This window comes from Myxocyprinus asiaticus, chromosome 3, assembly GCF_019703515.2.
Source record: "Myxocyprinus asiaticus isolate MX2 ecotype Aquarium Trade chromosome 3, UBuf_Myxa_2, whole genome shotgun sequence".
NCBI lineage: Eukaryota > Metazoa > Chordata > Actinopteri > Cypriniformes > Catostomidae > Myxocyprinus > Myxocyprinus asiaticus.
The window spans coordinates 24,134,295-24,158,560 of record NC_059346.1 but is presented as its reverse complement, the minus strand read 5'-3'; the positions used below and the strand labels follow the sequence as shown (position 1 = coordinate 24,158,560).

General features: G+C 39.1%; 1 protein-coding gene across 2 annotated transcripts; it reads left to right on the top strand.

The window, feature by feature from the left end:
- The first annotated feature begins 409 nt into the window (after positions 1 to 409).
- LOC127424884 (zinc finger and BTB domain-containing protein 44-like) lies at positions 410 to 20,934 on the top strand. 2 transcript variants are annotated; one of them, XM_051670409.1, is made up of 6 exons: positions 410 to 711; positions 3,907 to 5,018; positions 7,107 to 7,191; positions 8,700 to 8,851; positions 15,780 to 16,080; positions 17,850 to 20,934. In XM_051670409.1, the coding sequence occupies exons 2-6, from the start codon at positions 3,938 to 3,940 to the stop codon at positions 18,175 to 18,177; spliced, it is 1,947 nt and encodes a 648-aa protein (XP_051526369.1). In that variant the 5' UTR covers positions 410 to 711; positions 3,907 to 3,937; the 3' UTR covers positions 18,178 to 20,934. The 2 variants fall into 2 exon arrangements, with proteins under 2 accessions (XP_051526369.1, XP_051526378.1); XM_051670418.1 differs by having other exon boundaries at positions 15,780 to 15,863; positions 17,850 to 18,026.
- The last annotated feature ends 3,332 nt before the right edge of the window (positions 20,935 to 24,266 follow it).

Here is a 24,266-nt window from a genome sequence, read left to right as displayed (position 1 = left end):
ACAATTATAGTCAGATAGGAAAAGGCTAGTTACTAGAGCATAGGATGAACCAGCTCTATTTCTAGGATGAATGTGCTGCCAATCTGATCTGAATTGTAGTATTTTAAGAAATTAAGACATAAGGTCACAAGTAACATCAAATACGACAAAAGTCAGTGTTAATTCCGACATTTTGTATCTCTTGCTAAGTAAAACTGGGCATTGGTAACAATTTACTTAAAAGTAGAACCAGTAACATTTAATTCGTCATTCTGAATAAAAATGCTAAAATAGCCAACGAGGCACATGCTTTTATTTTGTGTAATTGCGTCATCAAAACACTTGAGGTCATCAGTCAAAATGAAAGGTCAGTCTCAAAAAACAAAAAAACAAAAAAAAAAAAAAAAAAAGCATTCTGGGATACAGCATGTAAACATAAGCCTCAAATTATTAAAATGAGATGCCATGATATTTTATGGGTAGTGCATGCTGAATAGACTTGTTTTTATTTTTTTATTTTTTTATTTTTTTTATTAATTTGTCTTTTAATACAAACAAGGGACACTCGACTTGTCGTTTTATCGGCATGTGATCAATGCTAGCTACAGTATGTGCAAGTGTCAGAATGCTAGCAGCTAGTTAGCTCGCTGTAAAACTGGAGAGCTGGATCACACTCATGCGGTCATAGTTCTTCAGCATTTCAACTGATTTTTCCATTCTCCTTTGCTACTGGTGAGCGAAATTCATCTAACATATCTAACGCTGTGTATGTTGTGTTGACATTGACAAGTTTCAGTCATCCTCGGAGATTAGCGAGCTAGCTGGCCAACCATTGCTTCAGGTTAGCTAGACATTGCACTTGGACGTTTTAAACAATATTACATGTTACTAATCTTAAATGTGTTTTCTGTGTAGGTTGCTGGTAATATCATATTGTTTACTAGTACTAGATATTGTTCTAAATCTTGCTCTTTATTTCACTGCAAACGCTGCACAATAGCCGGCCACATCAAACCTGCCAAAATGCGCATTTTCTGGTGATCAGCAATTCACTGAGCATCCAATGCATAAGTCGAAACATTTGCTTTGGGTGTGGAAAATCGGTAGAGATTACATTGTCACAATTGCTATAGAGAATAAATGCCCGCCAGTTAATACATAAACAAAAGTGACTCACGTGGAAAGCCACGCCCCTTTAACTTTCTCTGTCTATGATTTTGACAGTCATCTGCAGGTTTACACAGCCTTTCCTGAAACAAATTGTCATATTTGGGGGGGGGGGATTTTGTCTGATTATGCTTTATATTATTATTGTCAAGATATCAATGCATCTTCTTACAGTATTTTTTCCCGTGAACTTTCTTTTTACACACACACACACACACACACACACACACACACATATATATATATATATATATATATATATATATATATATATATATATACATTACATTTCAAAAAGTTTTGAAACACTTACTCATTCTTTATTATATATATATTTTTTTTTTCACATTTTAGAATAATAGCAAAGTCATCAAAACTATGGAATAACAAATGGGACTATGGGAATTATGTTGTGACTAAACAAAATCCAAAATAAATCAAAACTGTGTTATATTTTAGCATCTTCAAAGTAGTCACCCTTTGTCTAGAATTTGCAGACATGTACTCTTGACATTTTCTCAACCAACTTCTTGAGGTATCACCCTGGGATGCTTTTTAAACAGTATTAAAGAAGTTCCCATCTATGTTGGGCACTTATTGGCTGCTTTTCTTTATTATTTGGTCCAAGTCATCAATTTCAAAAGCGTAATTTGAATAGACACTGCAGTTGTAAATTTTTTATAATGTAAGTCAAGGCCAAAAATTATCCCTTTCTCTCTAAGCCAAGACAGTCTCATTTGGACATCTGATTTTCTGCCCAAAATGAAGGTGCTTATGAATTTTGGTGGTTTGTAACAGCTAGCCAGCGCAAACTTTCAGGAAAATTTCGTACCTGCTGCTAACACCTTCTTACTGCCATTGGTCCGCGTCATCGGTAGGTGTGACCTGGAGTTCCAACTACTTTTGTGGCCATTCCGGTTATGTTGTTTAGTCACTTAAAACTGAAGTATGTTACTTTTTTAGTGTTAAAATACTTTCTTCTATCCCATCTTAATATGCAGAGACCATTCACAGATTAATTTTCTCGAAAACTGTAAACACTGTGTCTCTGTGGTGCTATGAAAATTCCTCTGTTTGTTTTGAGAGAACTGTTTAGACAGCTTTGAACAACAGCAGATGAGGGGCATATTCAGAAAGCTGTTTTGAAAACATTGTTTATTTTTGCAATTCCATTCAGTGGCGCATGTCGCAAAAATGACATACTTCAGCTTTAAGATCAGTCAACACGAACGCAGCAGCTTGTAGAGTTATTAGCGAGCTGGTGCAAACTTGTGGCCAGAGAAATAACATACTGTGGCCAAAGGAACTACATAGCTTTCATTCGTGTAGAGACATTAAGCGGTGAGCCAGGTGTGGGAGAGATACAGGAAAGCTGCCGTATCTCATCGCATCACCTGAAAACTCGCTTTCATCTGAACCAGTCAGTGTCAGAAGCAAAACCGCACTAGAGAGACCAAGCATGTGCGCAATAGAGACTGAACTGCAGCTAGAGAAAATAATAGTTTTGAGATTTTAAACTTTAGCAAATTAAAGCTGAGCATTCAATTTGTTTTATATCTGTATGTATCGTGTCTAATAACGTATTGGCAATGAAGCCTACACTTAAGTTTATCTTGCCAATAAAGCTTGATATGAATTAAATCAGCTCATTTGATCCTGTTATTTAAAATGTCCACTGGAAAATGGCAGAAGATTTTGTCCAACTTCTGATTACAGCATGTCCATTGATTTTTATGGCATGTATACATATAGTTGTACCAAAGATTTATACCTTTTAAAAATGTGTCTAATTAACCGTATCCACAAAAATCTGAACATTTTAACATGTTTATTTAAATAATTAAAATAAAAGAAGACTTACCATTTTCTTGCAAGTTCTTTGAGTAAATATATAAGTAAATATATTTATGATTATTTTTTAATGTTTGATTTAATGTAGCATGATTAATTGCAATAATCACAGAAAACTGTATGATTAATTAGTTAAAAATTCACTGCCCTAGTTAAGGTTTTAAATGTAGTCTTGTGCGTTCTCATATTTAAATGCTCCTCTTAAAGCCTCCTCCAGTGGCATGGTTAGTGTCTGAAAATTTTTTTATGGCTCTGAGCGAAGAACAAATAAGAACTTCGCAGTGTGTGCAGGGGTCTTAAGTATGTGTTAGTGCTTTGTGTCATAAGGATTACAGTTTAGGTCCAAGTCTTGCATGGGATCACTGGAACCAAAAGTTGCTAAAGGTGTAAAGCTCATGTCTTCTGTCTGTATAAGTAGCTTTGTTACTGCTGTAGATCAGCAGTGAGTGAAAATATTCATTGCCTTCTGTCTGCAGCCAATGATAAAATTGAGCTTGTTAAACTATAACTAGGAAGGACATTTGGAAATGTATTTAGGCATTGTTAAAATAAAAATAATAATAAAATAAAAAATGAATAAAGACTTAATGGAAAAAGTCCAGCCTGAATCCCAGGGTGGCAAATGTTTTTTTTTTTTTTGTGGTGATTCTCTGGAACAAATCATTGGTCCGCTCCAAAGTCCAGGAATGGTATATACAGGAAAAGGCCACAGATCGTTCCAAAGTTTGACCTAAACTCTCTTATTACATGTATGGTTCAGGTCTGCAGGTTCTTTTAATCTAAATCAATATGCAAGCTACATAAAAATATGGAAATATTGAAAAACCTGCTTTTGACTTTGAAAATTCCATAAGTCTTAGCCACTGTCTTTAGCCATTTTGTTAGATTAATTGAGCCTTTTCTCTCTAGGCAACCCAAAATCCTCCACCTACTGTGAAGGATGGGTGTGAAAACCTTCACTCACAACTCGCCCAGCCACAGCCAGGAGCTTTTGGATAAGCTCAACACCCTGCGCAGTGAGGGCCACTTCTGTGACATTACCATTCGTGTACAAGGCCAGCTGTTTTCTGCCCACAAGGTAGTGCTAGCCTGCTGTAGTGACTTCCTTCGAGCAAAGCTGTCTGGGAAGCTAGCTGAAGAAGAGACTGTAATTGTCGGCGATGATAACAAACATGTACTGGATCTTCATCATGTTACAGTTGCCGGTTTCACTCCTCTTCTGGAATATGCATACACTTCCACCCTGTCCATTAGTACAGAGAATATCATCGATGTACTGGCTGCAGCTAGCTACATGCAGATGTTCGCAGTGGCCAACACTTGCTCTGAGTTCATGAAGTCTAGTATTCTGTGGAACTCAGCATCAGGTGGTACCAGTAGCACCCATCCCCCAGGTTTACACAGGCCTCCAGAGACCATTGAAGGCCATGCAAGTTGCACCCTTGCCCCTGTAGATGCTCTCTCACCATCCCCAGTCTCATCAGAATGCAGCGTACCGGAGCGGCCCATGCCAGTGTGCCGCGAGTCTAGGCGTAAGCGCAAAGGCTTTGCTAGCCCGCAGCTAGCAACCTCTACCTCTCCACAAGTCCCCAACCCCTCTCCATCCTCTTCCTCTTTCCCAGAGAGTTCAGCGCAGGCTCTGGAACCATCCCTGGCCTTCTCCTGGACATACCCTTTTGGGATGGACCGGCGATTTACACCAGAAAAATCTAAATTACCAGAAGGTCTCCTGGAACCATCCGGAGCAACAGGGCAGGACTCTAGCGGACGCGCCCTGGTGGAGTATCTCGCTTGCGAGGGCCCACGTGGCCTGGGTGTGGGGGGTGCGGCAGGTGTAGAGGAGGAGGAAGAAGAGGAGGATGTACGGGTGAAGGTGGAGAGGCTGAGTGATGAAGAAGTTCATGAAGAGTCTTCTCAACTCATCAGTGCTCCCCACAGTTCTCTGAGTGACCAGCAGACTGTTCCTGGCAATGAACACACCCAAGAAGATCTACTCATCAGCCCCCAGTCTTCATCCATTGGTAGGACCCTATACAAATGATAACTGTGTAGATATAAAGGTGACAGATGGCCAATATAATGCATATATATATATATATATATATATATATATATATATATATATATATATATATATATATATATATATATATAATGTAGGCAAATATAATTTGATTATAGTAGTCGTTCACATATACAGGTGCTGGTCATATAATTAGAATATCATCAAAAAGTTGATTTATTTCACTAATTCCATTCAAAAAGTGAAACTTGTATATTATATTCATTCATTACACACAGACTGATATATTTCAAATGTTTATTTCTTTTAATTTTGATGATTATAACTGACAACTAAGGAAAATCCCAAATTCAGTATCTCAGAAAATTAGAATATTGTGAAAAGGTTCAATATTGAAGACACCTGGTGCCACACTCTAATCAGCTAATTAACTCAAAACACATGCAAAGGCCTTTAAATGGTCTCTCAGTCTAGTTCTGTACGCTACACAATCATGGGGAAGACTGCCGACTTGACAGTTGTCCAAAAGACGACCATTGACACGTTGCACAAGGAGGGCAAGACACAAAAGGTCATTGCAAAAGAGGCTGGCTGTTCACAGAGCTCTGTGTCCAAGCACATTAATAGAGAGGCGAAGGGAAGGAAAAGATGTGGTAGAAAAAAGTGTACAAGCAATAGGGATAACCGCACCCTGGAGAGGATTGTGAAACAAAACCCATTCAAAAATGTGGGGGAGAACCACTACGCACAGACGTATGCAAGACATGGGTTTCAGCTGTCGCATTCCTTGTGTCAAGCCACTCTTGAACAACAGACAGCGTCTGAAGCGTCTCGCCTGGGCTAAAGACAAAAAGGACTGGACTGCTGCTGAGTGGTCCAAAGTTATGTTCTCTGATGAAAGTAAATTTTGCATTTCCTTTGGAAATCAGGGTCCCAGAGTCTGGAGGAAGAGAGGAGAGGCACACAATCCACGTTGCTTGAGGTCCAGTGTAAAGTTTCCACAGTCAGTGATGGTTTGGGGTGACATGTCATCTGCTGGTGTTGGTCCACTGTGTTTTCTGAGGTCCAAGATCAACGCAGCCGTATACCAGGAAGTTTTAGAGCACTTCATGCTTCCTGCTGCTGACCAACTTTATGGAGATGCAGATTTCATTTTCCATCAGGACTTGGCACCTGCACACAGTGCCAAAGCAACCAGTATCTGGTTTAAGGACCATGGTATCCCTGTTCTTAATTGGCCAGCAAACTCGCCTGACCTTAACCCCATAGAAAATCTATGGGGTATTGTGAAGAGGAAGATGCGATATGCCAGACCCAACAATGCAGAAGAGCTGAAGGCCACTATCAGAGCAACCTGGGCTCTCATAACACTTGAGCAGTGCCACAGACTTATCGACTCCATGCCACGCCGCATTGCTGCAGTAATTCAGGCAAAAGGAGCCCCAACTAAGTATTGAGTGCTGTACATGCTCATACTTTTCATGTTCATACTTTTCAGTTGGCCAAGATTTCTAAAAATCCTTTCTTTGTATTGGTCTTAAGTAATATTCTAATTTTCTGAGATACTGAATTTGGGATTTTCCTTAGTTGTCAGTTATAATCATCAAAATTAAAAGAAATAAACATTTGAAATATATCAGTCTGTGTGTAATGAATGAATATAATATACAAGTTTCACTTTTTGAATGGAATTAGTGAAATAAATCAACTTTTTGATGATATTCTAATTATATGACCAGCACCTGTACACTTTGATGTATACATATGCTGAAATTAAACAAATGTTATGCCATATTTATGCAAAATCATATTTGAAAATATATTTTATATATTTATGCAAACATTTTTTGAAAACAAATGAATTGACTGTTGACATTGGTAATACACCAATATATTGGCAAGGCCAGTCACATTCACCTCATTCAGTTAGATTGTTACTCACACTGGTTATATTATGCATTGCTGACAACTTTTGTCAGTTTTCGAGGCAGCATCTGTCTAGACTAAAGTAGATGCCAAACTGTTAAGCCATGAGACACAGTTTTACGATAAAGGGTTTAAAAAGAATATGTTGCTCTCTCTTCAGGCTCCATGGATGAGGGGGTGACGGAGGGTCTCCAGTCCATTCAGGATACTCCGAACACTACTGGCCACATGGAGGAGGATGAGAGGTAAGACCCCTTTGGGTGTCTGTGTTGTTTTTAAAGAGTATTCTTTTATGATGTCTCACTTTTATGAATTAACTAAAAGGGCCCCCTGAAGAGGGACATAATATTTCATGCTTCTCCTCATCGTCTTTCCTCATGTATACTTGTTTATAAGCAGCAGAGGCTTCTGTGGTATTGTAGTGGCTATTAGGATGAATATTTCTTGCCAAGAGGCCAGAAAAGCATGTTGGCAGGCTTTCTGGAAAGTTCTTGGACCTGAATTTCCCTTTTGGAATACTGGAAGAGTAGTGAAATGGTATGATGCAAAACAAATGGGGTAAAAAAAGACACTGCTGTCCATCTCAGAAGAGGAGTCTGCTTTTATATGACAACTTGATATGCCTGACTAAATATGTTATATGTTTGCCATAAACCATTGTGGGTTGATCTTTGTGGATCTGTAGTGAGAGGAAATGGTAGTGGTAGCACGAATATAAGTCTTCAATGACTAAATTAGCAATCTGGAGACCCAGTTGTTTCACAATATGACACTTCCCTCTATTCCCACTAAAACTTATTTAGCACATAATATTTACCTTTTGTGAAGACAAAAAATGGGTCTGTTGCACCAATATGAAAGAGAGTAATGGCGTGTTTTTGAAATAACACGCGTAACTAGTTTAGACTAAATTGAGAGGGACTTTACACTGAGGCAAGCAGAAATACAATTTTCAGGTACACTACTGGTCAAAAGTTTTGAAACACTTGACTGAAATGTTTCTCATGATCTTAAAAATCTTTTGATCTGAAGGCTTATGCTTAAATGTTTGAAATTAGTTTTGTAGACAAAAATATAATTGTGCCACCATATTAATTTATTTCATTATAAATCTGAAATTTTATAAAAAAAAAATTAAAAAAACGTTTTTGAAATTGATGACTTGGACCAAATAATAAAGGAAAGCAGCCAATAAGTGCCCAACATAGATGGGAACTCCTTCAATACTGTTTAAAAAGCATCCCAGGGTGATACCTCAAGAAGTTGGTGTATATGTCTGCAAATTCTAGGCAAAGGGTGACTACTTTGAAGATGCTAAATTATAACACAGTTTTTATTTATTTTGGATTTTGTTTAGTCACAACATAATTCCCATAGTTCCATTTATGTTATTCCATAGTTTTGATGACTTTACTATTATTCTAAAATGTGAAGAAAAAAAAAATTATAATAAAGAATGAGTGTTTCAAAACTTTTGACTGGTAGTGTATGTTACGTTGATGGAATTTTTCAGTTAAAATAATTACTTTATATATTTAAGAAAAATAAATTGGTTTTATTTGTTATCAGTTTAAAAAGAAATGAAGCTTTTTCTAAGATCTGTGTGTAAACAAAATATTTGGATGGCTGTTGAAAATCTGGAGGTATCAGACATTTAATCTGTTATGTTTTATTTTTTGTAAACACTACCAAGATTTTATATGAAATTAGCTCATCTAATCCATCTTTTCTTCACTTGTCACTCTTCCTATAGGCTGGAGAATGTCCAATACCCATACCACCTGTACATCAGCCCCTCCAATCGTCCAGGAATCAATGGCCCTGAACGGCCCTTCCAGTGCCCTACATGTGGTGTCCGCTTCACCCGAATACAGAACCTTAAACAACACATGCTTATCCACTCTGGTGAGAGAGCCCCTGCTATTATATAAGTTCTTGTTGCAGAACAGTACAACATGATTAACTGATGTGCCTGTTAGTTTATGTAATGATGGTGTTTGTTACATTTTGGCTGTGGTCCATACAGACCTTCTCATCACTCGGGGTTGCACAACAACTGATTTTTAATAGTCCACTAGTCAAGCACATTAGAGGAGTCGAATTCAACTAGTCAAAATTCCACTTCTCTACCCACTGAATTTTACAGTATGCAATAGATAGATCTTAGTCCGCTACTTATATGTAATAAAAAAATATCAACGTACCTACATGTCATCAGACATTAGATAGCTAGCTATGCTTTGCCTGGGGTCCTGTAAGTTGCCCTAGAAATGCACGTCTATAGTTTGACACCTCACTTGAGAGGAAATTATGAGCGATGGTCTGAGTGTTGTTTTGTATGTGAACGGATCAAATTGAATAAACATCAAACATTATGTTATCTCCTCATAAGAACCTTTTTTTTTTAAATGTGCAACAAAAGGTAGGCATACGTCGAGCTGTAATGAAGATTAAAGTTAACATAAGTGTCTGAACATATTTGACTGTATCCTGGACTACCTGTAGCTGCAGCCGCTTGAACAGATGATTATGGGTGGACACGGGATGTGTGCAGGAGATGCATTCTGTCATGACATTGCACTCTAATTTGAAGCGCTTTTCTAACTGTCGCTGAAGTGCTTTCTTGATAGAGCGAACAGCAACCAGGTCAGATGTCCAAAGACACAAAGTTGTGCTAATCAAATCACTAACTGGCGGCAGAGGGTACCTTTTCGAATGATTTATGCATAGCATTAGTATTTGTATTATTTTTGAAGAACACATATTGGAGGTTTCTAGGCATGTCATGATCGACACATAATTTATCAATATATTTTTGAGGCATCAATATATAAACATTAGCCGACATTTAAATTAGAAGCCTAATTTGCTTGCTTTCCAACTCAGTTGGGCTTCTGTTGAATGTCTGGCATAATAGCATTGGGAAACCACAAGAGGGTGATATAACATTTACTGAAGCAGGTCGCAAGGCTCAGGTCTCGCAACATAGGATGGTGGTTTTAGAGCTCCTTGCATCAGACTCATACACACAAAAGTTGCGAAGGTTTTTACACTTCAAGAATGAAAGTTGATGAGTTTGCAGGTTAGTGTATGAAACTGGTGTAACTGTGCAAACAGAATGATTAGAAATTGTGTCATTTCTGTGTATGTATCTTTGAAGATGTTTCATTCAAGCTGTCAAACCACAAAAAGACTTGTAACTGAAAATACATTGTGCAGGTGATATGTAAGATGCATATACACAATGGCCCCGTTTCCAACTGGTATTAAGATGCATTTTGGGTGATTCGATCACATGTGGTCAGCCCTAAATACAAGTCTAAACGGGATCTAAACCGTTTTGTGATCGGATCACAAAAACCACAAATGAATATGGTCAAAAATGCATGTGGCCAGATTGCATTTGAGGTGTAAACACTAATCCGTCCTGAATGCATCCCGGCAGCAGTGAAGCACCACCCCTCACCTGTCAATCAACCGCTTTGCTAAAACGAGATTAAACTTTCCCGGTTTAAAAGGAAATAACCGATTGATGTATGTCGTCATGGGGCCGATGGCATGGCTGAGCGTTCGTCTGGGGATAGAGGAAGTGGTAAGGGTTTTCACCTGAGATGAATTGCTGCTAATTGTGATTTCTATGTTCACAGTGAGAGACGGCGTGATAAAAGGCTGCCCAAAACCCCAGAGAGAGAGAGAGAGAACCCAGCTGACAAATTGTGTGTGTGTGTGTGTGTGTTGGCCACTGTCGGCTGTTTTGAAAGCTTCACCATCACGCTTGAGGTGGATGTGTTTAATTTATAAAATAAAAGTGACATACCTGAATTTGAATCGCCATTTCCTGCTTCCTCATTTCACTGAACCATTACAATGGTGCTGAAACCCGGGAAAAGAGGAAGAAGGATACACTGCCATGGTGTCATCGCTGCTGGAGGAAGTCTTTAGGTCCCTTGCCAGCATCCACCAGGCCCAACACCAGGCCATCGTGGACCCACATGTGGAGCAGCAGCAGCGTTTTGAGGCACTCCTTCGGGCCCAGGAAGTGTGCTGCAGAGCTTAGTAACCCAGGAGGCATCGGCCACCTGCCGGCGGCGGGTGCTGGCCAAGGAAGACAGCGACGCCGATGATGTCATCAGCTTAGTGGTGCTGGAGCAGTTAATCTCCCGGCTGCCAAAGTGTGTCCAGTGCCACCGGCTGGTGTCGCTGGACGAAGCGGTCCAGCTGGCGGAAGACCATCTGACGGCGTATCCGCGGGCCAGCGTGCCCCACGCCCCTTCCTCCCCTGTTGTCTCCTCACCTGTTCTCTCTACCTCCCCTCCTTCCTTCCACCCTGTTCCGTTTCCCTGGAAAAGGGGGAACATTCCCCCAAGACCGGCTCCCCGGTCATGGCAGTTCCCTGCTCTAATAAACACTGTCTCTCCCCTCTCTTCCTCTCAGGTGAAGGAGTCCGTCACCATGAGTGTGGGCGGAAGGCTTGGGCCGGTCTGCTGGGGTTGCGGGGAGCCGGGTCATGTATGAGAGCAGTGCCCTGTATTGCAGATGGGGGGCCTTGATCCGGGTCCCCGACACTCCACAGACCGCCCCTGGTCGAGCAGGGACATATCAAGTACCCGTGAGTATTAAGGGGGGTACATACCAAGCCTTGGTGGATTCAGGTTGTAATCAAACCTCCATTCATCAATGCTTGATTCAAACGGGGCATTGGAAACAAATAATCAGGTGAAGGTGAGGTGTGTGTATGAGGATACTCAGGATTATCCTGTAGTGACTGTCGCAATAATGTTCCACGGACAAAAGCATAATGTTGAGGTGGTGGTTACTTCGCGCCTCACTCATCCGCTAATTTTGGAAACTAATTTGCCAGCTTTTCATTTACTATTGAAGGGACTGTGTGCGGATGGGTCCTGTGAGGAAGTGAATCGTGTGGAATGTGCGAAGCTCTGGCTGGGGAGGCGTGGCCTGGGCCATCTACTTCTGCTCCACATCAGGCTGATGCTGGGGAAGGGGAGGTGTCATCCTCCCCCATCCTTAGGGAATTCCCGTTAGAGTATTTTCCTCTAGAGCAGTCACAAGACGAAACACACGTTTGACCAAGTGATAGTGATTGATGGTCAACGTCTTCAGCTGGACATTGCATTCACATATCCATTTTTTTCAATTATGAAAGATCGGTTGTATAGAGTGACACAGGACACTCACACAGAGGAAAATACAACCCAGTTGTTAGTACCAAAGAGCCGTCGGGAAATGTTATTCCAGGCTGCTCATTATAATCCGATGGCAGTTCACTTGGGACTGGGGAAAACAGTCAGCCATCTCATGGCCTGTTTCTATTGGCCAGGCATTCACGGGGATGTTCGGCGGTGGTGTGCGGCATGCCGTGAATGTCAGCTGGTGAATCCGCCAGCCGCTCCAAAAGTGCCATTGCGCCCCCTTTCGTTGATCGAGATTCCTTCCGAATTAATTGGCATGGACCTTGTCGGGCCATTAGAACGGACAGCACACAGGCATCACTTTGTGTTAGTCCTGGTGGATTACGCAACGTGATATTCAGAAGCAGTGCTTCTGCGTAATATCTCAGCATGTAGTGTTGCGGAGGCACTCTGCAGAATAATCTCCTGAGTGGAGATTCCGAAAGAAATCCTCACTTATCAGGGCACTACTTTCATGTCACATACACTACGTGAGCTTTATGAATTATTGGGTATTAAATCAATTCGGACAAGCCTGTACCATCCACAAATGGATGGCTTGGTTGAACGATTTAGTAAGACCTTAAAAAATATGATAATTTCATGCACACGCTGAGGCGACTATCACAGAAGAATTTGCTACAGGTGCAAAAACGTCAGTCCCGACTGTATAACGGGAGCTCGGATACGGGAGTTGCACCGGGAGAGAAAGTACTTGTATTGCTTCCCACATTGAGCTCGAAATTAGTTGCGAAGTGGCAAGTGCCCTTTGAGTTCACACGGAGAGTTGGGGAAGTCGATTATGAGGTAGTGTGTACGGATAGGGGCGGGGCACATCAGATTTACCACCTCAACCTAATAAAACCATGGAGAGAGGCAGTCCCCGTATTCTTGGCAATGGTAGTTCCGGAGAGGGAGGAGCTCAGTCCAGAGTTGAGTCCAAAAGCCAATCAGTTCACCCCAATCCCTTGTGGAGACCACCTCTCGCCATCACAATGTACGGAGGTTGCAAGATTGCAAAATAATTTCTCTGACGTGTTCTCGCCTCTTCCCGGCCACACTAATCTCATAAAACACCACATCGAGACAACCCCCGGGGTAGTGGTAAGTAGTCGGCCCTACCAGTTACCCGAACACAAAAAAACAGGTAGTACGGGAAGAATTAAAGGCCATGCTCGATATGGGGATAATAGAAGAATCCCACAGCGATCGGGCCAGCCTGGTAGTTCTGGTACCTAAGAGCGATGGCTCGGTCCGGTTCTGTGTGGATTATAGGAAAGTCAACGTGGTGTTGAAATTTGACGCCTATCCAATGTCTCGTTTTGACGAACTGCTCGATTGATTTGGCATGGCTCGCTTTTATTTGACACTGGATTTAGCAAAGGGGTATTGGCAGATCCCCTTAATGCCAATGTCCTGTGAGAAAATGGCCTTCTCCACACTGTTTGGGTTACACCAATTTGTGACCCTTCCGTTTGGATTGTTTCAAAGCGTTCATCTGGGGAGAGAGGAAGTGGTAAGGGTTTTCACCTGAGATGAATTGCTGCTAATTGTGATTTCTGTGTTCACAGTGAGAGGCGGGGTGATAAAAGGCTGCCCAAAACCCCAGAGAGAGAGAGAGAGAGAGAGAGAGAGAGAGAGAGAGAGAGAGAGAGAACCCAGCTGACAAGCTGTGTGTGTGGGTTTATGTGTGTGTGGGCCGCTGTCGGCTGTTTTGAAAGCTTCACTGTCACGCCTGAGGCGGACGTGTTTAATTTATAAAATAAAAGTGACATACCTGAGTTTGAATCACTGTTTCCCACTTCCTTATTTCATTGAACCATTAGAGTTGTCATGAAACAGAGACCCTCCACTCCAAATCTGAACACATGTGGTCACAGGAGACGCATTTAAGTGACCAGGTGTAAACAGCAATGTGTCTCACCCGACCACATGTGTTCGGATCACCCGAGATGTTGACTGTTGTGCAATGGGTAGCCCTATTTATATATGGAAAAAAAACAAATATATATCTATAATCATCGGGAATATCTTCCGATTATTGATGTGTGAAAAAGGCAATGATCCCAAGCCTAGAGGGTACTGTAGCATCTGTGTCATCTTTATCAAAGTACATTTGAGCCACATTTCGCTCTTTTAGTGCAGAGCCACCGGCCTCCACACCTGCTGGCAATTTTCTGAAATGTAGGATGGCAGGGGAAGAGTCATTTATCTTTATGAGTAAAGCGATAACTGATTGGACAATTCAGTGACCACGTTTACATGCACTTAAGAAAAACGCTTTATTCCAGGCCAGAAAGTAGCATTCTGAAATGTCATGTAAACGAGAACACCGATTTCCTTATGCCATTTAAGAGATTAAGAGAAAGAGGTTTAACACGCCCAGGTTTCTCCTGGAGAACGCGGCTTAATGTGGCCATGTTAACACATAAGCGGCATTCTGATGGGTGTTTGAAGAGTGTGCATGTGCGTGAACAGATCGAGTAGCAAACGTCATAGGATGGACCCCAACAACAATTCAACACAGCGGAAATAATTCAACATTTCTGGGAATACAGTAGGAAAAGCACATAGCTGATAAACTATACCCATTTATACACACCAATGTAAAAAATTTAATTTTTTTTACAGTCGCTAATAAATGCGCTCATACACTGGGGGAATCCCAGAGTTTTATGTAAGAGGGCAACCCCACTATTGCAGTGCAATTCCACTTCAGGTCGCGGCAGAAAGTTAAAAAAACAAAACTTGCAATAAGCTGCTCTGGAGCGGGATGTGGTCGTGTGTCTGTCAGTGGGAAGAGAGGAAGCGGTAAGAGCAATCACCTGGTGATTATTGATGCTAACACCTGTGTCTCATTTCAGTGATGGTGGAGACGGGCTTTAAAAAGGCCGGCGGAATGCCAGAGAGACAGAAAGAGTCTGAGCTACACACACACACCCCCACCCTGAAGCTGTATGCTGAAAAGCCATTCATTGACTGATTTCAATTTGTCCTGACTGTTATCCTTGAAGCTGTGTGTGTGCAAAGTAAAGAGACTTGCTGAAAAGCATATTTTGAGTTTTGAGAATAAAAACAGACTTACGTGGACTGCAACCCCAGCTCCCGCTTCCTTCTTGCTGGAACTTCTTACACCTTGTTTCTGGTGTCCATGTAAATGTAGTGAGTAGTATTCACCAGGAAAGCGCTACCTGATTGGTCAGAGAAACTAAAACCCCTTAACCCTAACAAATCAGGTACAGCTTTCTTTAATAATCTGAATGAGTCTTCCATTGCTATCCTACTTTTTGGAAATCATGTGAAAAGTGACTAGTCAACTTCAGGCTTACAGTGTCGATTACATTAGTTATAGAACCCCAACTCATCACATTGACCCACATACTTGAGAAAAGTTAGGGACTGTTGAAAGTGATTGTGTGCAATTTTTTTTATTGTAAAACATATGAAACCTTCACAATAAACATTATAAATTATTAGCATGAGAAGGATAAAAGATCTCAGTGTTGCTCAGGTACCTAATAAAAAAAGCATATACTAGTTGCATTCCTTTCAGCCTCATTCAATGTCATCATCTTCTCTTTTTGCTTATTAATTTCTGTTTTCTGATATGATAGACTTAAATCTGTTGTGTGTTTTCTCTACAGGTATTAAGCCATTCCAATGTGACCGCTGCGGGAAAAAGTTTACGCGGGCTTACTCCCTGAAGATGCACCGGCTGAAGCACGAAGGTAAACGCTGTTTCCGGTGCCAGATCTGTAGCGCCACTTTCACTTCCTTCGGTGAATATAAGCACCACATGAGGGTGTCTCGCCACATCATCCGCAAGCCTCGGATTTACGAGTGCAAAACGTGCGGCGCCATGTTTACCAACTCTGGCAATTTAATCGTACACCTGAGGAGTCTCAACCATGAGGCGTCAGAACTAGCAAACTACTTCCAGACCAGGTGAGGAAGAGCTGAACACTTTAAGAAAATATGTAGAAGTACCAATTTAGTTTTGTACGCTCGGCCGTTCATCCCATTATGAGTTTCACATGCGTTGTCATGGTTGAATTGTAATATTGAATTGAATCAAATTTTGCCAATATGTGTATTGGTGAAACATTGTGTAATTCCAAAGACAGTTGAAGATGGCTGGTTGTTCCATAGTGAATGGTTGAGGTGTTATTGACAAAGTGCCTCCCTCAGATTAAATGTCTTTCCAGTTTTGACAGTTTTGCCCCAGTCCAGGTTAACGCCCAGTTCCATTGTGCTGTATTTGGTGGAGCATTACTTACTGAATAGGGCTTTCAGGAAATCCTTGAAATCTCTTCTATGACTCTGATGATGAGTAGTAGGATAAGTACAAATCATACAAGTCACCACTGTTTATTTGCTTCTGAATAGAATGATTCCTTTTATTCTATGCCTAAAATGGCACGTCATAGAAGCTTGTGTTTCCCTTGAACCAAGTTGAATTGCATAGATACAGTTGTGTATTCCCCTGAGAAAACCGACTGAACAACGTCCCTGTTTAAAAACATGCATTTTCAAATTTAAATAACAGAATAATTGTGGCTTTGATTCCATTTTAGAACTAGTGAGAGTTGGACTGTGTACTAGGAAAAGAATCACCGAAATGTAAACAGTTGGAGTGGACAGGGAAATCAATGCTAACTCAATCAACTAGTTACTGCTATATAGGTTTGAAGTAAAGTTCTCAATTAAGCTCTTTTAAAGAAGAGTGTCAGTGGAATCACTGTCTATAAATTTGAGTAGACTGCAAAAGATTCAAGAAGAGTCTTGTCCTCACAACAATTCTTAATTGAAGCCAAGTGAAGGAAGTCAGGTGCTTTTTGCAGACTGTTATTTAATCCAATTATTTATTTAATATGAGGCCTCTCTTTAGGATCTATGTGGACTATTTGTCTTTGTCAGGCACAAATAAACTGTGTGTATGTAAGCTACAGTGCTGAGAAATGGTTTGGCTCTCTCTTGTACGTATTAAGAGAGGGAGCAGCGGTGTGTCCGGATTCATTTTTATTTGTTGTGATTACAAGAAACATCTGACTTTGCGCCTATGGTTTTAACTCCCCCAGAGACCAATAGTATCTCAACATCTTGTTTAGTGCAGGCCATGGGCAAAGGTTTTTTTACTTCTGATGGTTAGACCATTGCATTGTTGTAATTGTAATATATCCCTTTTTTGCCAAGCAACAATGCCCAGCTTAGTTTTGATGCTTCAGTTCTGACTTTCCTTTAGATAGCTGGAGTGCCTTGCAAGATGACATGTAATCACAGTTCCTTGTTTGACCTGCGCATGCTTGGACTGGCTATTGAGGAAATAACAAAAATAATAAAAACCAAATCTAAAGAATCTACCAAACTTGGAGCACAATCTTGGATGAATCATAAGAGCTTTTTACAAAAAACTTGCATTTTTTTGAACTTGCGACTGATTGGTTTGACATCCTCAGATTGTGGCTTCATAGGTAAGTTTGCCTGAGAAAGACTGAAAGAATTAACATCTTAATAACCCATCTTTGCATTTTTTTTTTTGCAAACCTGCATGTCTTTTGTAAAGACTTCTAAACGTACAGTGCTAAAAATCAGACAAGTGATATTTCAGGCCAATGAAAGTACCTAAAGATGATTGAATTTATTGCATGTTTAAGGAAATATTGATGGCAAAGATGGTCTTCTGAATCTCAGACTTTCTTTCCCATTGTTCCTAGTGAGTTCCTCCTCCCAGACTACCTGAGCAACATGCAAGAGGAAGAGGGGCTGGGACACTTTGAGATGAGTGAGCAGACCTTTGAAGCTGCCTCCTCCTCTTCCTCAGTCCAAACACCTGTTATCTCCCAAGTCTCCTCTTCCATGAACTATGAGAGCCACCCTCCCGCACCTCCACCCCAAACCCCAAACCTCAGATCAGGGCAAGGAAGGGAGCCAGGGGACCACCCAAAGACTGCTGTTACCTCTCTGCAAGACCTGGAGGAAGACAAGGGAGGGGAGAGAGAGGGAAGAAAGAAGAAAGCACTTGTGTCAATTACAATTGAGTGAAACATTTCCACACCTAAACATGTATAATAACAATGTTTTGCAATCCTGTTGCACACACTGGAAATGCAACTCAGTTCATCTGTTGTCAACAGCTTGTTTTGAATTACATTTTAACAGCTTAAGATTCTATGTTTCATTATGAAAAGGTGTGATTCGGTTTGATTTTTGTTCATTCTGATTTGTTGGGGTTATTTTAAAATTGTTGTAAAATTTTATCACATTTTATATGAATTTATGTGCAGATCTTTCTGAAAGACGATTACAGTTCTAAACTTTGAAAAAAATTATATAATGTCATGTTTTTATTAGTAACCCATGAATTTCTCAGATTTGTACTGAATTTGTTCTTCGGAGCACATTTTCCTTATTTAAATATGTCTTATCCTATTAATACCTCAATTTTTTTTTTTTTGTTTTTTTTTTTTTTTTTTTATAAATAACCTTTGTGGTAATTTGTGAAAGTATAAAATAATCAAAAGTTGAAGACAAGCTGATTTTCTTGAATGTTTTTTTTTTTTTTTTAGTTGGTCATAGGACTGTGATTCCTTTTATTGTGCAATTGCCTTCTTTCTTTTTTTTCTCCTACTCCATGCCTGTTTAATCTTAATGTTGTGCACCTTAATCATACTGCCATACAAAGGCAAAATGCAGTAACTGTCAATTGGAAGTAAAAAACGCCTTTTTTTTTTTTTTCAGTGTGTATTTTGTAGTTCCTGCAAATTTCACTCTCCATTTTCTCTAAAGCTGAGCATAATTAAGCCAAACCCATCTATCACACGACCAATCATTGTCTAAGAGACCCAATTTCTGTCATGAATCAATTTTGACAAAATGTTACTGCATTTTTCCATTTCACGGCAGCATAGCATACTGCCCCTTCCAACTCTAAACAAATCTATTATAAATTACAAAGCTGCCACCCTCTAAGGACCGGTCCTGAAAATGTGAAAGACAGTGTTACTACTACCATGTGTTTTCAGAGCGGAAACAAAACAGACTGCTGTCAAGTATGGTTACCTTTAAAACCTGCCTGGCACAAAACAACAGTAAAAACCTGTTAATGTATTGGTGCGCATTGAAAGCGACTAATCTTAGGAATTTTAAATTTTGAATATGTACATGTGATTAGAGCTGTTTTCATTCCTTCCCCCACCCCTTTTTTCTGCTGTATGTCTTAATGCTGCTAAAGTTTGTAAACTGTGCCTCTTACCCAGCTCTCAGAACCACTCTTTAATTTTATCTAAAGAGCTGTACATGAATTCTTTTGGATTAACATTCTCCTTTGATTGCGACATTTGGAAGAAAGGTTTAATGGGTAACATTTTAATTGAGTGGAGAAAAGATTATATTTTCATAGCATTTCCATTTTATTGCTGTTGGAATTATATTATGGATTTTTTCTCTGTAACTTGATGCCATAATTGTATCTGCATAACAGTCTCCCAACAAAGTTTATGAATATCTTGGGACTTAAGCATGAGCCTTGATTGAAGATAAAAGTTGCGAATGTGGAAAATGTAGCATTTGTTTTGTTTGGTGGTTTTATTGATCGAATATCTCTCATGTAGGACTTGTGTGAATTGTTTTCTCGATGTGATATTGCACATGGCAATCTGTGAATTTAGAAGCTTCTCCATTCCAACATGATTTTCTCAAAATGTAGGGAACAAAAAAATAATATGCTTTGTGCAATATGGTTTTGTAAGTTTCACTTGTTCCAAAGCAAAATAATGTGAATTGAAACCTTTTATACTACAGTGGACAATGAACTATATGACTGAAGATAAAGAAATACAGGAGGGGGTGAGAATAAGCTTTAAAAAAAAATAAAAAATTTTGTGACCTTTTATAGACAATTCATCGGTTTTGTTGATGTGCATAAATATAAAAAAGTTGCATTGTCTTTAGTGTTACAAAAACTAGGGTGCAATATCATTCTCTGATGTCATTTCCCTTGAGACAGTCTGCTCATCTCACGCTCTACATTTTTGCGACTGCGGCTATTGCTCAAGCTCAGTTATTTCATAGTCTGAGAGTTTGTAGTGACGCATTCTCCATAAAACAATATTGGCCATCTGTCCCAGATTGCTCCTTGTGCTGCTTGCATGTTTTCCTGTGCAAAAGAAATATGGAAAATCAATATAGCATGGGTTGATTTGTTTGTTGGATGTTTTTTCAGATATGTGCAACTACCATTTTGTACATAATATTCAATCTTTGATGTTCAATTGTTTGAGCAAAGAGAAACGTTATTTCAGTAGTCATAATGCCTTTTTCAGATTCTGTATTGATAACAGTTACCTTGAAATGTGTCAATTTGTACATTTGTAATATCAAAATAAGTTACTTTACTTGAGGCTTGTAGTTTTCGCATTTGTGACAGTGTCTTATTGGTATATACTCTATATTTGTTTCCTTTTTTTTTTTTTTTTTTAAGCCTAGTTTTGGTTGTATCTTGTGCCTTTGGATATTGGATCTGTATTGTATTGGCAAAATATGTATTGATATGAATTCATGATGTTTTGTAGACAGAATGCTGGTAGACTTCAAATGTAGCTCAAAACGAAAAATATGTTTCAAGTGCTATTCGACACATGGTTTAAACTGTTTTGTGTTTATTTTCATAAAGACAAATGTATTAGTTGTTTTGTATCTCTTCAGTGGTTCTTATCAGTTCCTGTGCCATTTCAGATTTATTGAATGATGTTTTGTAAAAACAGTACATTCAATTTTAAAGTAAATGTTTACAGCTTGTCATTCCATGTTTTGTGTAAGTCTTTTCATGTTTCCATTCTAATCGCTACATAGTCATTCTAGTTTCCTTAATTGCCAAAAGATAAGTTGCAATATGGTGGAACAATAATTCCTACACTCCACACAGTAAACCCTGTGTAGTCCCATGTATGTGCATATACTTAAATAGGGAAATACATTAAAGTAAAGATTAAATCCGGTTTGTGAGTATGGCACAATGTTCGTAAACTGCTGAGGAAGAAGTTTTGCAGAGCTATTGAAATATAATTAACATTGTACATGGCACAAGAGCTGTTATATTTTGTGTGGCAGTATAAGGGGGTTTCTACTCCAGGACAAGCTACAAGGTCGTAAGAAAGTTCTTGGCAACCAGGTGCATGAAGACATGCTAAAAGAAATAATGAGAGGCCTTTAATTTTGCCTTGGCCTGCTAGATAATGTTTATGTGACACAGCATAGCATTTGCAGACTCCAAGCACCTGATTGTGCTTTTTGACCCATGACCCTGGAGGAGGGATGGTTAAAGAAAAATTTAGCCATTCTCTAAAATTAGTCAGATAGCATGTTGGCAAAATTAATGGTTTTGATTTACTTTATCTGATCTGCTGTCTTAAAATGTCAAACCCAGTTCTGCACCTATTTTTATAATTATAACATTGACCAATTTTAGTCTTTTGGCCACATCAGTAGTTCAAACAATATGCTTATGACATAACATCCCTATAATTTTTTTTTTTTTTTTTTTTTTTGCCAAACGTTTTGCCTCCTACACCTGCAAACATTCGACAGATGGAGTTTTATAACTCAAGACAAAAGTTTGATGCCATTTTGTTGTGATGGTCTGGAGTTGTTCAAAAAAGCTTCATGACCCATCTATTAAAACGCATCTGTACAGAATATACAGCATATATAGAACAATGTATTTCTACATAAACTTTGTTCCACACTCCTCAAGTTCTAGAGCATGAAATTCAATATTCTGATGTTCTAAAATTCTATCTTAAAATTTCTTTTATTTTTTTCCATAGTCTTTACTGATGCTAATTGTGGGTTACACATGGCAGCCACTTTCTAAATAGTTTTCCCTTTCTGATCTGGTTGTCATGTTAAAAAGTGGATTTATCTAAGAAGAACTAATTGAGTATTAAGACATTCAAAATGTGTTTAGAGTAAAGAGCCCACAGACTGTGAGGCCTGTAGTGTGGTTCTACTTATTTACAGGCCCGAATGCATTTTGTTCCATGCTGGTAATTGACGACATGGAGAGCTCTACTGTCACCACTGTTATGAAATGCCCAATCCTAATACAACAACTGTCAAATGTTTTAACAGATTATTTTAAAGCTCCTGATCAAAACCTTGATCAATTTAATTATCTTGTTTGCCAAAGCCACCAGAGGCAAACTCTTAGTCTGGTAGAAGCATTTAAGAAAAGTTCCAGTGCCAGTAAAATCATATATGATAGATCTATCAAACATAGTCCTAATAAACCAAGTAGACTTACAGACAGATCTATGCAAAAAGTGTTCCCCTGAACACTACTTAAAAGCATCCTGTAAAACATTAGGAGTATTAGTTTGACCTTTTTATCATTTCTTCTTGACTAGGAAAACATAAAGGAATAGTTCACCCAAAAATTATAATTCTCTCATCATTTATTCACTCTTATGCCGAGTTATGACTTTCTTCGCGGAATGCAAAGATATTTTCATAGATGTATGATGTGTTTATATCCGTACAATGCAAGTCAATGGGGTCCAAAACTTCCAAGTTATGAAAAGGAGATAAAGGCAAAATAAAGGTAATCCATACGATGTGTTTTAATCCACGTCTTCTAAAGCGGTATGATCGTTTTGGGTGAGAACAGACCAAAATGTATCTCCTTTTTCACTCAAAATGTGCTCTGCCCATGCGTTGACAGCCATTAAGTGTAATCAAGCTTCAAATCATGATCGAGTGTAGGTAAATTAAAGTTGGGTCTGTTCTCACTCTGAACAAAACTGATCGTATCGCTTTAGAAGACATATGGATTAAACCATTTGAGTTACCATGATTATGTAACCAAATGGATTACCTTCATGCTGCCTTCATGTCTTTTCTGGGGCTTGAAAGTTTTGGACCCCATTGACTTGCACTGTATGAACAAAAACACCTCGTATCTCCATCAAAATAACTGTGTTCCACAGATGAAAGAAAGTCACATGAGTTTGAGACAGAATAAAGGTGAGTAAATTATGAGACAGTAAACAGTACATTTTTGGGTGAACTATTCCTTTAAGTAAAACATAACACAGTCTCCCCTACCCCTTCATTATTTGAATAACCTTTGTAAAAGCAGTGTTAAAGAGATAGTTTTTCTTAACATTCATCACATTATGTATACATTTGTCCAAATTTATTGATGCTCCATCTTAACATCTGGCTCTCATTTGATTTATGCAGCAGATTTGTCAAAAGTCCTCCGTTTTTCTAAACACTAGCAAGTAGCATTAGGCTGCTCTTTTAAATGTGGACAGCACTTCATAATCAGATCTTTGATACCTATGCAGCCTACTTTGATCTACCAATAGTCAGTATGGCTTTCTTTTTCAAACTCTGGTTGAGATTTGTAAGGCATTAGTAATAATTGTAACACTGCCTGCCACTGAACAAGTCTATTGATTGAGCTTTACTCAAAATGAAGACTGTAACACTATACGCTCTCATTTTCTTCTATAATACATGTATCTCCAACAGTTTAGTCTATGATCATATCTCTTTTTAGAGGCGATTTTGCCAGTGTCCACCTGTGCTGGATTAGGCCTTTCTGCAAAGGTTCTTGTTGTGTTAAAGCAACTAGGAAGCCTAAAATCAAGAAGTAAATATGATGGAAAAAGAATCCAAAAATAAGCCTTTTGGTCAAATCTAAACTTTTCTTAAGATAAGAACTACAAAGAGATTTGCTTGGCACTAAAATTTTGTTTTGACTATCAAATATGCAGTAATTTAATTTTGTGTGTGACTGTAGTAAGAAACATGAAAAGTTGCCAGCAACTTGCATAACACAAATGGGCAAGAAACTGAGGTCAAGTTAAGTTTTTCTGAAATGTTTGACATGAATATTTTAGCTTCATTTTAAAAAAAAGACTGTTTTATAACTTATCAATTGTTGTGCAATGGAGAGATTTATGTTTGTCCAACAATTCGAATTCTGGGATAAAGAGTGAGAACAAATTTTATAAGAGGAGAATGTATGGAAGGGGAGAACTAACTAGGAAATAACAGTTCAGTATCTATGAGACAGGATAAAATGCAGTGTTCGGAAAGTTACTCAAAAACAGTAATCCACTACAAAT